The following is an 18,281-nucleotide window of genomic DNA, read 5'->3' on the forward strand; positions in this document are numbered from 1 at the left end:
CAGGATTTAATAAGGGAAAACAAAGGCACGCAGCGGGCTGTTTATTCACAATACTCTCTCTTTTTTTCTTCCTTGTAAATAGTCAAAGGACTCCCATTGTAACTTGGGGGGCACAGCCTCCCCCAACATAATTTTAGGGGGGCAGTCCCCCCCCACCGCCACCACTGATTATGAGTAAACCAAGACAATAATACAGTCGCTCTACTCTGACATAGCTGACCTTCCAGATGATAGCTGCTTCATGACTGTAGGATTTCCCTTTTTTGTGCTCTGGCTAGGCTCAACCACAGCCTTTAAGCAAACAAACTTACCCTCTCTCTCTCTCTCTCTCTCTCTTACACATAATTTTGCCAATTTTATTCCTGTGTAGATAATTTTACGCCTCTGTGCTTTTGTAGTTCCTTAGCTCTTCATCATCAACTCCCTCACTCAGAAGAAAATAATTGACAATGTCAACGTAGCTGATGTCGATCCACAACTTCATGTCGTCGGTCTATTCCATAAGGGTAGACGGATGGGGCACTTTGATCGTCCATCAGAAAATCAGACCCGTGTAACCATCTTTTAGTCATCTTTGATCGTACCTACCTAGCAGTTAGCGTTGGCTACAAACGTCAACACAGCGGAGCAGAAGAAAGAGGCCGGCGTCTGCTATGATGCAGCAATGAATCATGGGAAAGGTCAGAGTTCGGGAAAGTTGTGGATATCGTAGAGTGATCTGAAAACTCACGAACGGCTTTGAATTTTGCACTTTAGAACTAAACTTTTACTAGAATTCACGAACTGAATTAGAGTTGAGGAAAGGAAAGCAAAGAAAAGAAAGGTACGCCAAGGAAGGAACATTTTATTTAATTTTTATTGTCTTTTTTTTTTCCTGGTCAGTTTTTAATCGCCACTGGTGACTGTGCGACCGCCAGGTTTCAACCCTGGAGTTCCCGTATAGTGTTCACTGATTTGTTACACCAACTGAGCAGATTTAAACGGGTTCTGTCCGTCCGGCTGGTCACGTTTTCGTTTCCGAGCCACATCTTTAAAACTACTGAAAATATCGTCATGAAACTTTGTATATATATCAAGCAAGATGTGAACTGGTGCCTTTTTGCTATTTTGGATTTTTTGAAAAAAAAAAAAAGTATTTTTCAAATTTTTACATAAAAAATAGATTTTGACTTTGTTTCTAAGAGCAAAGTTCGTTTCCGGAGCGTATATCCAAAACTATTCATGATACGGATTTGAAACTTGGTATACATGTTAACAAGGTGATGTACTGTAGATGTGCCTTTTCATCCTAAGAAATGTGAGAAATTTAAATTTTTCATGTTTCCATGGAAACAATTTCAGATTTAGTCTCTCAGGTTAGTCTTAGGGGTAGGTTTTGTTTCCGGAGCAGAACTTGAAAGTTATGAGTGGTATGGTCTTGAAAGTTGGTATATGTGTTGATTAAGTAATGTATATGTGCCTTTTGATACTAAGAAATGTGAGAAATTTAATTTTTTAGCTTCCCTGGACCAAAGGTCCGGTGGGTTTATGCCATGGGTCACTGCTGAGGTCAGTGTAAAGAGGTAGGGTTGGTTTCCTGCAGCAGAACTTGAAAAATGTGACACATAATATCTTGAAACTTGGTATATAGGGTGGGGGATATAGGCGACTCGGTCTTCTTATTAGGATTTTTTTTTTTCAATCTCAACTTTATTTTTTTTTAACTGTCTTCTATCATAAAGTGCAAAACGTTTCTTCGTTCTTAGGTTCAGGACTGCTTTGTTTATTTAGATGGAATATTTGTCCTTTCTTTCTTCTGTCTGTCTCTCTCACACACACACACACACACACACACACACACACACACACACACACACACACACACACACACACAGAGTGCTTTGGTTCTGTGTGCAAAACTATCTAAAACTACTCAGGTGGAGAAATCAGGATCACATTTTTGGTCACCTTAGGCTGAACAAGGGTTGAACATGTGCAGGTTCAAACAGTTTGGATTTTTGAACCTGTGTTTGGATTCCATTCTCAGTTCCACTTATAAACATCAGTGAGCTGCAAGAACCGAGCCTTGCAGTAGATAAATGGTCGTGTGTGTGTGTGAGAGAGAGAGAATGAGAGTGTGCACTTAGTGCATCTTGGTGAGTCATAGCAGTATCAGTGAACCAGTTTAATTCTGCTTTTGGGTCCCTTTTGGTCTGTTTGGCCAGACACTGACTCACTGAAACCACAATCATTAGCTGTGTAGAATACTCTTCAGGAAAAAATAGCACCATTCTCTGGATTTGCTTGGTTTGGTTCATTCACTGACCTCGAACTGATTGCATCTTGAAGGTGGTTTTGATCTAACATCTCAACCCTTTAGCAATTTTGTTTAGTTAAAAGACCTTTTTTCCACCTCCACCCTTCTTATGACACAACTTGGACACCTTTTGCGTGCCACAGTGTTTTAGAAAGACAATGTGCTACTTACAGCTTCGTGTGCCTCTCAGCAATCCCCTAATATCCTTCCACACCGGCATCTAGTTTGAACAATGACGTCAGGACATATTGGAGTGTGAAGTACTCCAACTGAAGTATCTTAACCAAACTAATTAAAAAAGAAAACAGCCGGAATAAATGGAGTAGCATAGAAAGTGAAATATTTATAAAATATAGCCCTAGGTTCTAGTTTTGCTGAGTCCTAGAATATGGTGAAGTTAATTTTAGTGGACACGGATTCTTTTGCATTCCTTTCTGTTTTTGTCTGACAGAGCGTGCCTGTGTCAGGGCTCTGCGCGCCAGATGGGCACGGCTTCATACAGGTAAATATAACCATTTGGTGTCATGGAAGCTGCAGGAAGTTTCCGTGACACTGACGAAAAAACGAACCACTTTGTCAGAGAATAGATAAAAATGTAGGAGTCTGAATAAATCGGAGCAAGTGCAAACCAGAGATGTTAATAAGTCACTTTTTACAGCTCAAGGTCAAGTCTCATGCCTCTGAGGTGTAATCTGAGTCAAGCCGTCATCATTTTTATCCAAAACCTCAACCATGTTTTTGACAGGTCAGAAGAACAAAGACAGATCATGAAAAGAAATAAGTTCTAAGGTTAAGAATAGACCCAAGATATATAGAGGATATTACATGGTTGTACGAAGATATGAAGTTTATCTTCAAGCGGTGAATGGATATATCATGAGTGAGTGAACCAAATGAATGACACATTTTTCAACACGAGAAGATAAACTTCATATCTTCGCACAGCCGTTTAATGTTCTTTCTGGAGACATCCACAAAAAAAAAAAGGTTAATGAAACGAATTTTGATTTTGAACCAGTTTGCCATTTTGACAACGCACGTCAAATCAGCAGGAAAACGTTGGGAGCGACATCATCAGAGTGAAATATTGGGAATTATTATACATTTTCCATGGGAAAAAAAAACATGTATTCTATTCCCTTCTAGTGGGTTGATTGATAGCATGCAATATTATCTTATCCCTTATGTATTACGCCACTCTCCCCAATGGAGAATGAGTGTGCAGTATTGTTATAATATCGCACGTTGTCAAGACAACACGAAGATACACATCGGAGCTCATGTGAAGCTCCGATGACAACTTTTCTGCTGCGCATGCACACAATCATTTCTTTGTTGGCCAGGAAAGAGAGAAAACGAGGCTAATCCAGTGCTACTGCTAGGATTAGCTATTCTATAATTAAGCACTAAATAAATAAACTGGGGGCGGCACGGTGGTGTAGTGGTTAGCACTGTCGCCTCACAGCAAGAAGGTCCTGGGTTCGAGCCCCGTGGCCGGCGAGGGCCTTTCTGTGCGGAGTTTGCATGTTCTCCCCGTGTCCGCATGGGTTTCCTCCGGGTGCTCCGGTTTCCCCCACAGTCCAAAGACATGCAGGTTAGGCTAACTGGTGGCTCTAAATTGACCGTAGGTGTGAATGTGAGTGTGAATGGTTGTCTGTGTCTATGTGTCAGCCCTGTGATGACCTGGCGACTTGTCCGGGGTGTGCCCCGCCTTTCGCCCATGGTCGGCTGGGATAGGCTCCAGCTTGCCTGCGACCCTGTAGAACAGGATAAAGCGGCTAGAGATAATGCGATGAGATGAGATAAATAAACTGAAACTAAAGACGCGCTGAACATCCGAAAGGCTACCAAAATTTTGACCAGGGATGCCCAAACTTTTGCATACCACTGTATATTCTTCATGCATATTTACAAGAGAAAAAAAAAACACACCAACGGATATTGAAAAACTGGAAAAGAGATACGTCAGAGATGTAAAGCTTCCGTGTTGGCGAGCGATAGTGACAGTTTGTAAACAAACATGGCCGCGGGGTTTGCTTCATTCAAAGCGGAAGATTTTGAGAGAATTTTGGCTGCCAGCTAGCTCCGTTGTGTGTAGTTGTCGATGTTGATTTTAAAAATAACTAAGTAAATTACACAGGGAAAATGATAATAATATTCGGCTTGACTGCGCTAGCATTGGCCTTCGCTGACACTACACCGGCTGGAAGGTAACTGCACTGCCGCGCGAACAGCACTGAAACACAGGTAAGCTAGCGCTGGCCTTTGAGAATGCTGATATGAAGAGAGTGTGTATGTAGTATAATAATAATAATAATAATAATAATAATAATATTGGCTGGCTTTTTTTCGTGGTCTATCAGATAAAATCCATTCACCTAGCATTATACTGAACTCATCTTCAACTTGTTCAGTGTCATGCTCGCTGAATGGAATACATCTGATATACCACTCAAAGCCAGCCAATATTATTTAAACATCTCATTCAGATCCGCGATATATCTTGTATGAAAAATGCGAGTTTTGCAACATGAGAAGATAGACTTCGTAGCTTCAAGCCAATGTGTGATGTTCTTTTTATTATATCGACACATTCACAAACAAAAAGTACCCAAATTTATCAAAACAATTCATCGATTTCCTCACGAGTGACATATAGAGATTTATGTCACATTTGTAGTTCTCCATGTCCCGAATGGAGCTCGTATGAAAAATACGAGTGGCGTATTTCCCAGTAAAACACTCATGTCGATGTAATATTAACAAGTATGCTTCTAATTTGGATTTAAAATGTCACTGAGCTAGCATATCTAATGTTCTCTCAAACACTATTTCAGAGCTTAGAGACAAGATAAGAAAAACGTCTTCTACTAACTGAACTGTGACTGATGCTCAGGAATAACAGTAAGCCTCCCATAGTTGAGTAAAGTACTCTGGTTAGGTGGCAAAGCTTCAGGAGATTAGCAAGATCCATTATATGGCCCAAAGTATGTGGACACCTAGGCATCACACCCATATTGGGTCTTTCCCAAACTGTTGCCACAAAGTTAGAAGTACACAGTTGGACAGAACGTCTTTATATTCCGTAGTCTTTATATTCTGTCTTTATATTCCGTAGTTTCTTTGGACATAAAGAAAGTTGGTGAATTCAAGTCCCTGGGGTCAGCTGTGCAGGAAAATGGGGGCTGCGATAGTGAGGTGAGAAAGAGAGTGCAGGCAGGGTGGAGCAGTTGGAGAAGGATTTCGGGAGTCATTTGTGATCAGAAAGTCCCAGCAAAAGTGAAAGGTAAGATGTATAAGACAGTCGTGAGACCAGCTGTGATGTACAGATTGGAGACCGTACCCTTAACGAAGAGACAGGAGGCAAAGTCGGAGGTGGCGGAGTTGAGGATGTTAAGGTTTGCGATGGGAGGTTGGACAGGATAAGAAACGAGCACATCAGAGGGACAGCACATGTGGAGAGCTTGGGAATTAAGCTAAGAGAGATGAGACCGAGATGGTATGGGCACGTCCTGAGAAGAGATGCAGAGCATGTTGGAAGGAGAATGTTGAGGATGGAGCTGCCAGACACACGAAAACGAGGAAGGCCAAAGAGGAGATACATGGATGTGGTGAGAGAGGACATGAAAGTGGTAGAGAAGGATGCGGAAGACAGGGAGCAATGGAGACGAAAGATCCGCTGTGGCGACCCCTAATCAGGAGCAGCCAGAAGAAGAAGTCTTCTTTATATTCCGTAGCATTAAGAGTTCTCCTTTACTGGAAATAAGAGGCCCAAACATGTTCCAGCATGACACTGAGCGAGGTCCAGAGTGGAAGAACTCCAGTGTCCTGCACAGAGGCTGAACATCTTTGGGACAAACTGGAACACTGAGGTGCTCTTCAGACCTCGTCACCCAACGCCAGTGCTCTTGCGGATGAATGGGCAAATCCTCACAGCCACACTCTAAAATCTAGTAGAAAGTGAACTAAATCTGAACATATAGCTGGGAGGATAAGCTGGCATCAGCATAAACAATTCTGAGCTTTAAACACCATGAGCAAGGCTGTCTCGTCAATATGGAATTTAAGAGGCAACCAGTGTACCTTGAATAAGACTGGCATAATGTGACTTTTCCGCTAAGGAGGCGGGCTGCTGCATTCTGCTGAAGTAGCTGATAGCATTTCAGAAATACGGCCCCGTGTTAAGGAAAAAAGCCCTCCTTGATTGACCAGTCAGAATTGAGTAATTTGGCCCTATGTATTATAAACCAGATTTATAGCCCTTGATTAACAAAAATATACTTTCACAATTTCATGAAGATGTGCTTGCCTTCTGACTCCTCTCGCAATTTTTGGAGGAATTTCACGAAAGTTGGCAGAAGGCTTTGTTGTATGTCGGTAGTACGCATGTTGTTATTTTGCTCAATTCAGTCGCATTTTACCAGAGTTACAGCTCTTGATTAACAACCTAATACTTTCACAATTTCATGAAGGTGTGCTCGCCTTCTGACATCAACTCCTCTCACAATTTCTGGACGAATTTCTCGAAGCTTGGCAAAAGGCCTTGTTATATGACGGTAATACGCAGACTGTGATTTAATTTCGTTTGTGAAATTTTTCCCAGAGTTTTGACCCTTGATTAAATAACTTGTACTTTGACAATTTCATGAGGGTGTACGTTCTTCTGAAATCAACTCCTCTCACAATTTGTGGAGGAATTTCACCAAACTTTGCAAAAGGCTTTCTTATATAACCATTATACTTTGGACAAATTTTACCAGAGTTATGCCTTTGATTATTAACAGACTTGTACTTTGGCAATTTCATCAAGGTGTCCTTGCTTTCTGAAATCAACTTCCCTCACAATTTTTATCCTCCGCTGGCCGAAAGGCCTGAAGAGGGATTATGTCGTGGCGATGTCCGTCCATCCGTCCCGGGAAGGGTACTCACATTCTGAAATTAACTCCTCAAACAATTTTTGGAGGAATTTCACGAAACTTGACGGGATTCTACATTATATGTCGGTAATACGCATATTGCAATTTCGTTCAATTCAGTCGCATTTTACCAGAGTTATGGCGTAGTTGCCAGTGGGGGACATTGTGCTCTCAGAGGACTCTTGTTAAGAATAGTGGGATTAATTACTAACTAATTTTATGGAAAATATTGATGGAAAAACAAATTTCATAGCGGGCAACATGTCTTTGCATTGTGTACTTTTTTTACCTGAACAATTTCTTAATCTGCGCACTCGTGTAAACATAAGTATTGTATAATTCAGTAGCAATTAAGAACATCTTTCCTTACTTATAGATAATCTAAAATTACCGTGGATCGATATTGATTACTTCTGATGTCCGATAATATTCGATGGTAACTATATAGTAATGATGTAAAGTGAAAGCGCTGGTTCACTGCTGTCCACCAGGCACCCAGCAGAGTCACACCATAATAAATGTCGTGGTGGTGTTTCTGGTGCATGGCATGTAGTGTCAACGAAAGGAATAAATATATATTCATAACTGTGATGCATATCTCATTATTGGTATCGCTGTCACAAGAAAATACAGCAATTTATTGATATGAAATACATTACACTACACAATTCAATGGTTCATATGCTCTAATATTATTATTCTATTCACAGTGATTTTGTGGCCTTGCCTCTAATCAGGAGCTCTGCTTTTATATATTTTATATATATGGGTCTGTCTCAGAAACTGGGTACTGTGGGGGTACCCCACTAAATATACTTAGTCAATAAACTATACGGTTTTGAATGGTGAAGTTGGTTTTATTTTGAAATAAAATGATGAAAGAAATAATACAGATAAAACTAAATCTTTGATGTGAATACTCTATTCAGAATTTGGCAAAAATTCTGCAAATTTGTGGAAAAATGGCGACTTGATCTGGGACATGATGAATGGTTGACTACATCGTATTCCCTTAAAAAGGTTCTAGTCCACTGAAAAGTCTACAGTTATCACTAATTGTATTTTAAGTTGTAACTTTATACACCTAAGGATTGGTGCGCTCACAGAATAATCATAACCGTAATAAAACATCATGTAAAATATTTGATCACCGTTGTAACTCCATTTTCCGCAGACCCAAAACCAATACGATTGTGTGTTTTGATCTAAACGGAAAGCCTCAGGGTCAAGGTCACTACCTCACCAAAAGTAGTAACTTAAAATCACTACGCCATATAAAAATTTAGTTATAAATCTGCGATTTTGTTTTTTTAAAACGAAAGCTGAAAGTTAGGTATAGAATATGTTTCTTACAGAATATGTTACGATGGTAGCTGGTCTTGTATGAATTTCTGAGCTATAAAATGAGTTGTGGTCTCTTTTTTACCGTAGCGTGTTATTTGTGTGCGGGGAAGGACACACATTAACAATTTGCATGTGTAGAATGGAATTTTCCACTCCAACAGTTAGAAGTTGATCGTACTTCCATTTGCGGTCTTCCTGTTACGCGAGTGATCTGTTCGGACGTTATCACTGAAAAGGTGAGTTTTGACAGTTTTATTTTGTTTTAGTCTTGCAGTATAAGGCAATAGAATGTTTCTTTTTCATCTTACTTTCATATTTCGTAGTGTTTGCGTATTTTTGGCCAGTATTTTGCAACCACGGTCAATTTAGATCGAACTTTTGATAGAATCTACGGCCAGTCATTTTGCCCCGCTCCTGCCTCGCGCTCCGTCCGGTGCGGTAGTGATGTCCCGTTGCTCGCGTGCCGCAGCAGAGACCCGCGCGACCTTCAGCCGGTACAGTCGCTGTTCTTTTACCACCGCCGTTATCCTCATCTTTCCGGTGTGTTCTTGAGTTTTCCATTGTGTCCTGTTTCACCTTATCAAATCCCCAAAATGTATCATATTATTCATATTTAAGTGAATAATCAGTTCAGTCATCATAACTTGGCATTTTTAACCCAAGCAATCAAAAAGAGGAAATTTATTCAATATTTTCACTCATCTGTGAAGGAGGGGCTTTAATTCTTCATGATGTAGTTGTTTTATATGTAAATCAATTTTACAAAAGCATTTGAATTGTAATTTAAAAAAATGTTCCACAGTGGAGGCCAGATAAAGCAAGATACTATCTTTATTCTTATTAAACATGACAAAAGAAACATTGAGTGTTAGGTAAATGCAAAAAAAAAAAGTAAAATTAGAAAATTAATTTTTTTACCATCATGTTCCAAATGAGAGACTAGTTTCTGAGATGAACCCATATGTGTATATATATATTAGCTGTGTCTGAATGTGGTCAATGTGAAAAATGTAGCAGTAATAATAATAATGTGATGTGCAAGTGGTCATATGTCAAGCTCGCAGGACAAACAAAGGCTACACTGATCAACGCAGGAGTGTACGAAGTTTGTTCTTCACATCATCTTCAGTAAATGTTTTATTCTGGTCATGGTTGTTGTGGATGAATCACTGTTTGTTAATGTTCTCGGAAATAGAACCAACTAGGTGCATTAGAAAGTATTGCAAGCAGGTACAAACAAAATAAGTGCAGGAATGGGCGGGATTGGTCAAAATTCCGTTGGGGAACACAATCCGGCACACATCTCAAATCTAAACCAGGCACGAACTTGTCTGTATAACTAAACTGTATTTTCAAGTCTTTCCATTCCACATAGTTAATTGCGTCAAATACAGCACACATGTCCAACATTACCAAAACAGAAAAATAAGCATCAAATCATTGACTACTTTCGTCAATGATGATTCTGTATTATGATGTACATATTAAAGGGTCATTATTTGAAGCAGCACGTTTACATAAAACATCCTGAGCGTTTAAACGTTTTTACAACCACCATTAAGAACGTAAATGAACCCGGACTGTATCATCTTTATTTACCAATTCGCATGAGACAAAAAGCTGTTTTTATTCAGCTGTTTTTTTTTTAAATAAATAAATAAACAGGACTATCCACATGTTAATGTTCGCTTCATAATAATACATTTATAAAGCCAAAGCCAGGGGTTTTGTTGCATAACTTCCTGACACTCCCACTAGTTTCATTTCGGTGCTGCTGTTCACGGTCTAATTCTGTAAAGTTGCAGAAGCAGACATATGAATTACAGGTTTTTATTTTGTGGCAAAGACTGTTATCTGTCTCATCACTACTTTCAACTTTTTTAATCAGTTACATTTATTAACAAATGTATTTATTTATTTATATATCATTTAAATTTTTTATTTTATTTTTTTTACTTGTGTGGCTTGATATGTCCTCTTCTGCTGCTATCCACTGTGCTGCTGCAAACAGGAAATTTCCCCATTGTGGGATAATAAAGGTCTTCTTATCTTCTTATCTTAAAGTGCTGATGACACGTTTTTGACATCTTTGGCGATGTTTTATAACATAAAAAGTAATTCCCGATGATCCATATATTAATTCATGAAGGCGCCCATTTTACAAGTTATGATAAAAAACGCGGCTATTTGGGCAAATTTGACGGGGCTGCAGCACCCAGGAGACGAAAGAGGAGGAGGAGCTATATGACGTCAGCGAAAGAACCTTCCTCCTAACTTACCAGTTTGTTGTTGATGCGACAGGTGTTCAGTTTGTCATTATTAGTATTATTATTATACATTATTTATATATATATATATATATTAGTTATTATGCCTTCGCGTTGTGTTGCTGGCTTTTGCTCCAAAACCTACAAGGATGGGGTAAGTTTATTCAAGTTTCCCAGAGATCCCGAGCTGCATGCGAAGTGGGTGAAGCAAGTCAGGCGCACTCGTGACAAGTGGGAGCCCTCACCAACATCCGTCCTGTGCTCTGAACACTTCGATTTGGATTGTTTTGACACCCTTCCCAGCTTAAAAGAATCTCTTGGGTGTTCAGTTCAGCACAAACGTGTGTTACTACCATCAGCAGTGCCTACACAGTGTTGCCAGATTGGGAGGAATCCCGCCCAGTTGAGCGGTTACAAGTGCATTTTGGTGGGTTTTGAACATATTTTGGGCTGGAAAACGTCAGCAGTATCTGTTGCCAGATACTGCTGAAGTTTTCCAGCCCAAAATATGTTCAAAACCCACCAAAATGCACTTGAAACCGCCCAACTGGGCGGGATTCCTCCCAATCTGGCAACACTGCCAGTATTCCGGAGGAGGTCTACTAGTAGCTATGCCGGATCCAAAGACAGTCCTCCTGTCAGAACATGTGTTGTGAAATGACATAAGATAAAGGTACGTAGAGCTATAGATTCTACATGATAATCATAAATGTAATCATAAAGTCGGCGTGATATCAGTCATGTATTTGCTTGTGAAAGCTTGCGGCTTTCATGTAACTGCCGCCTAGCAACGAGAGGCAAAGGGTAAAGAGGGTAGACTATCATAGATTCTATTCGGAAGAGATCAACACAATTCTAGACTCCCAGAAGAGGAAGAGCTAGCACTAGAGAGTTCACCGGCGTTTTCATGCGCCATTTCCATTGAGTAGAACCAGAGTAGAACAGCCAGTGAACCGCAGCGTGTTCTTCCGCTGACGTCACAACATGGCCGCGAGCCACGGACCCAGTTTTCTTGCGCTGTGCAATTAAAAGTTGGATATTCGCGTAACAACAGCTTCTTTTCACGTAATTATAACAGAAATCTAACATGTTTGCCATGTTGTATAGTTTATTTAAGAAATTGCATAGAGTCATGTTTGTGTCATCAGCCCTTTAAATACAACGTCAGTTCCAAAAAAGTTGGGATGCTGTGTAAACTGTAAATAAAAACAGAATATGAAGATTTACAAATCATAGAAACCCTCTATTTCATTAAAAATAGTACAAGACAACATATCAAATGTTGAAACCGAGAAATATTTATTTATTTATTTATTTATTTTGAAAAATATATGCTCATTTTGAATTTGATTGCTATCAAAACAAAACAAACTTCCGGCTTGATTACATCAGCGTTCGAAAGAGGGCGCGTGCGTCTTTCGACAGCGTTGGCAGATGTCGGTCACTTTGATTTCCGCTGTACGTTTTACTTCCGTCCTACGATGTCTCGCACAGGTCTCAGCGAATCTTGTTTACGGCCATCGCCCTGACATATGGACTGATATATTACAGAGCATATTTCAAACACTCATAACTTGCTATAGCAGCGACAAAATAGCGATCAAAAATGCATTCCGATATTTAATAAAACGAGAGAGAATTTTGATGATTAAAAAAAATCTGCCTTCAGTTCTCCTTTAAGAGTTATTGATTTAGTGCTTTAAGATTAGTAGTCCTGATTTATTAGCTTTTAACATGTTTTTGTCCAGGTACATATTTCAGGAATCATATTGTGAGTTCATTTACGAGTCAGGTGAGTTATAGTCGAGTCGTGAGTCAGTTTTCGTGTACCCAAGACTTTTATTTGAATCCCAACTCTGGGGAAATGGCATGTTTTTTGTGTTATGTTAATTTCTTTGTCTGGGACCACATACAGTATTTGTTCAAGGAACTGCGCCATGTTCAATAGTGTGCTTGGAAAAATAATGTTTTTTTATTTGCTATTCCTTTCTCTGCTCATTTAATTTTACTTCTTTGCTGTTGAAAGCAGTTGTTAAAGGGCCTTGAATGGTTCTCTGATTATCTACAATTTAAACACGTTTCATTGTGGACTGAAGTGTGTTATTGGGTTGCTGTGCTCCATGTTCCAGTCACTGGGTGCAGACTGCATGGCTCCTGGGATGGCTTGGCCAGCAGCCACCTGGCAACATTAGAAAGGTGCCCTTTCCTGGCCTTTTTCAACAGAAGCATATACCGAGACCCTCCATCCTCTAAGCTCAGCCCACTCATTCATCAAACCCCAGCAGCAACTTACTGTCACACTGCTGGATGCTTTGAGGATGAAGACACACACTCACACCATGCATAAACCTATGTATGTGTCTTCTTGTAGAATCTCAGAGTCCACACAGACACAAAATAAACTGTCACAGAGGCATACAGTAACTTTGTTGAAGACGCTTACAGCATTCTCACGCTATCCTTACATATCAGTTATAAAATATTACTCGATGGCAGGAATTTATAGCATTCCCGATTTAAATCGACGAACAGTAGCCTTTTTCGGGATACAGCGTGTATGCCAAGTTCAACGACCCATTCAAAGAAATCATTTCTAAACAAGCATAAAATGTGAAGAATTTCTGCGTTTTGATATGTCCGATTATAAAGTATTTAAGGCCTGTTATGATAAGCCGCTACATTTCTTTCTTCTGTGTGAATGAATGAACTGATTCTTGGAATCTGTTTGTATTTGACCTCGAATGACTTGGAGGAAAATGCTGCTTCTAATAAAAGTATAAAAATATGGCCATTTTACTGTCGAGGTTCAGAAAACGCACTGAAACATTACCAAATGTTCTATCTTGAAAGGATTGTGCCGATGTACCAGAACTAAAGCTTAGCCTGTAGCAGTTTTAGGTGTTTAGATGTTTGGAATGAATAGCTTTTATTAGTTTCCTCCTTTTTTTTGTGCGTGTTTTTTTTTTTGTTTTGGTCCTTCAGTTGATTTTGCTTCCAGTTGTATACCGTATGTATCTTTTGTCTCCAGGCCATGCTGGATGGACACACGCTTATACCTGGTGCTGTCCCCCAAAACCCTGTTCCTGCCAGCTGTAGCATTCAGGTTAACTCACAGTCCCAGACCAGCATGAAGCAGACAGCGAGTCAGAGAGATTCATGCCATCCTGAACACCTGGTCCCTACCCGGGGTGCCACCACTCTGATTCCCAAACCCCCTAGCAGCACACCCAAGGATACACTCTCGCACAAGACTGCCACTAAGTAAGTCTTTCAGTTTAAGCATGGAACATTTATAACAGTGCTATATTATCTGGAATATAAGTAGGCATATCAGGTGAAAATACAATCCAAATTGCTTGAACCGGCTCTCATTGAATTCAGAACTGGATGCAGAACAACATACTTTTTACAGAATTAAAATATGTTTATCCGTTCTTGAGATATTACAAATCAAAGATTGAAAAACAGCTTAATCTTTAGAAAACTGCCGTAATGTTCTGTATTCGGATCACATGGTCCAAAATGGGCCTCATTAACCAATGAGATCAAATGTTTTTTCTTAATAACTTTTTTATTTTTCAAGCTATTTACATGGAAATTGGCAGGCACATCGCTGGTTGTATACCAAATACAAAAGTGTGAAAAATTAGTCAAAAGAAATTATGCAAATTAGTATTTAATTATTATTTATTTTGCTAATTAGGTCAAAATTGGTACACTCAATAAAAAGTAATAAAAGATGATTTCTAATCCCCTCTTTGTGCTCTGTAGGCCTTTGTGTTTCTCAAAAGGTAGGACCTACTAGTGTTTATATTAAATAATATAAATTATAATATTCACAGCTTTCAAGGCAAACCTCGAAAAAACTGTGAGAGCCACATCCAATAAACAATTCACATTAATCAAATTGAAATTGACATTCAGGTTTCTGACTTCTGTTTTTTTTTTTTTTAACCTCCTAAGGCCCAAGCTGTTTTTTTTTACATGCATTTTTTTTATTTCTCTTTGCTATTTGGGCTTATTAGAACCTGATTAGAATAAAAACTAAGCAGCATCTTTTGATAAGATGTACTTTTAGAGAAAAAGTATGTCCACATATGTGGATTCTTGTTCCGAATTTCCATAAAGTGCTGTCCACGCATGTGACCGCTAAGCCCTAGGAGGTTAAATATCATTCCGACTATTAAGATCTCAATATTTTTCATCAAAACAACTCCAGTTATATTCTAAAATAGTTGTTATTATTATTACTACTTTGGAGGGGGGTATACTGGTTTACCTCTGTCTATCCGTCCGTATCTCCATATTTCCATCCATCCGAAACACCCTTTTTCTCAGTGACCACAAATCATAGCCACTTGGTACCAAAGTTCAGCTTGGGGTTCTATACCGTGTATACAGTTTTCAGGTCTGTCGTACATCGACTTCCTGTTTACCGACTGAATGTATTTACAAAACATACAGGGTGGATTTTGACACTATTTCAAGAAGCAAAATGCTATTTCAAAATGACAGTTTACCAGGATGCTATTTGAAACCTCTGGGGAGAGACACTGCTCTTTACTTACTTGTTTCAGGGTTAATTACCGGTATTTGTTGAAGTCAGCATTCATAATAAGTGTCCTATTCCTTCGATTGCTTGCATTCTGATACAAACGAGAGCGGGGGGCATACGTAAGTGAGCAGTAGCTCACAGTTGATCTTGTTTATTTACATGAGTCAGTTTGATTTGAAAAAAAAAATAAGTAGGTAAAGCTATGAAAACTCACTTCAAACTCTCCCGTGAATCATAACATCAAAACTAGCAGACGGAAAATTTTGCTGAATAATTAATCAGAAACTGAGAGCGAGAGAACATCCCTCTAAAAGTTCTCTGATTGATATTCACGAGTAATCCAGACGGAAACCAATCAGGAGAGAGAGAGAGAGAGAGAGAGCCTGACCGCTTTTCTGTGACTCAAAAAGCACTGGCAGTTTCCTGATGTCCCGCGAGCAGAGTGTGTACTCTGTTGTAGCAATTTCAACCTGCCGTTACTCCCAAAGTACTGAACAGAGCTTCACAAGATAAATTTCTTTGGAACGCAGAGATTATAAGCTTTTTAAAGATAGTATTCACGATAGAAAATATTCAAGAGTTAAGCAATGACAGATTTGGAAACTTAGATGAGCGTCTGCATGCACAGTTTTCACAGCACGGCCAGCGAGCGTCTGATATTCCTAAAATAAGGGCGACGCAGTATAACATTTCTGTTTAAGGGTTAAATCATAGTGTTGTCTAGACATCAGTATGTTTTTATTTCAATATTCAGTGTACTATGCTGTTAAAACGTTACATGCAAGATATCTGTGTTTAAGAATAGTTTATGAGCTATATGCATTTTTCTTGCTCTTTTAAGGATTGAACAAAATGTCAGGAGTTTGTATGCATAAGTGTGTTAACTTAAAAACAGTCACGGATTTATGTTCAGTTCCTTTAATTTTCCTTGATAGTAGCATGCTAGTTTAATGCTATCTTGTTTTTCTATTTTTTTTTCTCCTATATATGCTAGCATGCTTAGGCCGCGCGCTTCACTTGATAAAGATTAAAATCCTACCGTTTCCCTCAACTCTCACAAAAGCCTTGCGGTCAGACTTCCAAATGACCCAACAGAAAAGTTTGCACTATTGGCGGGAGATTGCAACAGGGCTTTGAACCGGAATTTTTTTCCTATTGGTTCGTTCCGAACAGAAACGGAATTTTAACGTTTCTGGTTTTGGGTTCCACCATTAAATAGACGTTCCCGAACCGGTTAGAACAAAAAAATTTCGTTCCCGGAACGGTTAATTACGTTCCCTGTCAGCTGTTTAACAAATGGCTATAAAATTATGTCTCTGTCTCATCCAGCTTAAGCCAAATGTAGGCTAATTCTATTACAACCTTCATTAAATAAGACAAGAAATAATTCAAAACAATTATTATTTCAAATGTTGGCGATTTGGATTCTCAGTATGTCTTCCCATCTACACAAACAGAAAAAGTGCCAAAAATGAAAGAGAATTCGTTTAGTGTGTTACCAAAGGCTAGTCAGGCCCTATAGAGGGCTACCGCATGACGTCACCGCGCCGCGAGATTTTGTTAGGCGCCATATTGGAAGTACACATCTATGCAAGTACATACATTCATAAACTACAGCTGAAATGTAGCCAGGGCCGGTTCTGCCCTAATCTGGAACCGGGTGCAACATCGCGCAACCCCCCCCCAAAAAAAAAAACCAGTCTAAATCAGGACAACCATCACATAACTATAACTATAAACATTTTATATCAACTATTTTAACTAAATGGGCTATAATAAATAAGCCTGCAGGCAGCCACGGCGGGCTGCCTCAGAAAAGTAACCATTCAATGACGCAACTGAAAGCCTGCAGCCACGGCGGGCTGCCTCAGAAAACTAACCATTTGTCCTACTTTAAAACTCGTTTTGTATTTTCGACCCTCCGTTTATTTTCTTTCCTTTTCTGAAAACCCGATTTGTGTCCAGACATTTTGTTCTGCTACCAACGAACTAACTCGTCAGGTCTCGTCTCTCGAGCGCGCGATGATTCCCGTGGGAAGGGCAACAACTGATACATTTTTACAAACAGCCAATCGGGAGGTTGCATCGTTCAGGCTCTTCTTTGCTCAGACACTCAGTAATGGAGACGTGATGGCAGTCCACCTTCCCGCTCTCTCCATTCAATCAGCGAACGTCACACAGGAAGTGAACCCCAGCGGGTCATAGAAACTTGCGCAGGAGAAGAATGACTTTTTTATTTGTAGGCTACAGAAACTTTGAGGAACGAAATAAAAACCGGTATTAACCGGTTACCATTATTTTTAATAAGCGTTTCTGTTCCGGAACATAAAAAATAATAAAGTTTCTGGTTTCGTTTCTGTTCCATGTGAAATAGAAAAAGTTCCCGGTTTTCGTTTTCGTTCCTTGAACCGGTTCAAAGCCCTGGATTGCAAGTTTGAATCCCATTGATGCCGCAGCCATCAATCCTTGGGAGCAAAGCTGGCCTTGCTGTCTGGGCGGATGTTATAGCGTACTATCTCCTCTGTAAACCACAGCAACACTATGCAATCGTGGTTATCGGGGAGCTCGTGTATGTGGAAGAGGGTAGATGGTGCTTTCCTCTAAACCGGTTACCTGCCCTGTTGTTATGCCTTTGATTTCACTTAATGTACTGATTCGTCTTAATAGTAATTATGTGGAGGGAAGCAAATGTTACTCAATCAGAATCTATAACATGGAAGGAAAACATGCTTACAGTCCAGACAGTATGGTACGGAAGCCGCGAGAGGCCCTTCATATAATCTTTTTTTTTATTCACCTTGTTATCCCGAGATCTCGAGAAAACAAAACCGTTATTTCGAGATCTCGAGAAAACAAAACAATTATTCCATGATCTCGAGAAAACAAAACAATAATTTCATGAT

The 18,281-nt window shown here is 39.5% G+C and overlaps 1 protein-coding gene across 7 annotated transcripts in view; it reads left to right on the forward strand.

Moving 5' to 3' along the window:
* Positions 1 to 18,281, forward strand: part of ttll5 (tubulin tyrosine ligase-like family, member 5) — a 231,636-nt gene that overhangs the window by 185,854 nt on the left and 27,501 nt on the right. For all 7 annotated transcript variants that reach the window (XM_060934635.1, XM_060934633.1, XM_060934636.1 and 4 more), the window contains one exon: positions 13,852 to 14,084. In XM_060934635.1, coding sequence (XP_060790618.1) covers positions 13,852 to 14,084 — 233 coding nt within the window. The remainder of the gene's footprint in view (positions 1 to 13,851; positions 14,085 to 18,281) is intronic.

This window comes from Neoarius graeffei, chromosome 11 (genome assembly GCF_027579695.1).
Source record: "Neoarius graeffei isolate fNeoGra1 chromosome 11, fNeoGra1.pri, whole genome shotgun sequence".
Taxonomy (NCBI): domain Eukaryota; kingdom Metazoa; phylum Chordata; class Actinopteri; order Siluriformes; family Ariidae; genus Neoarius; species Neoarius graeffei.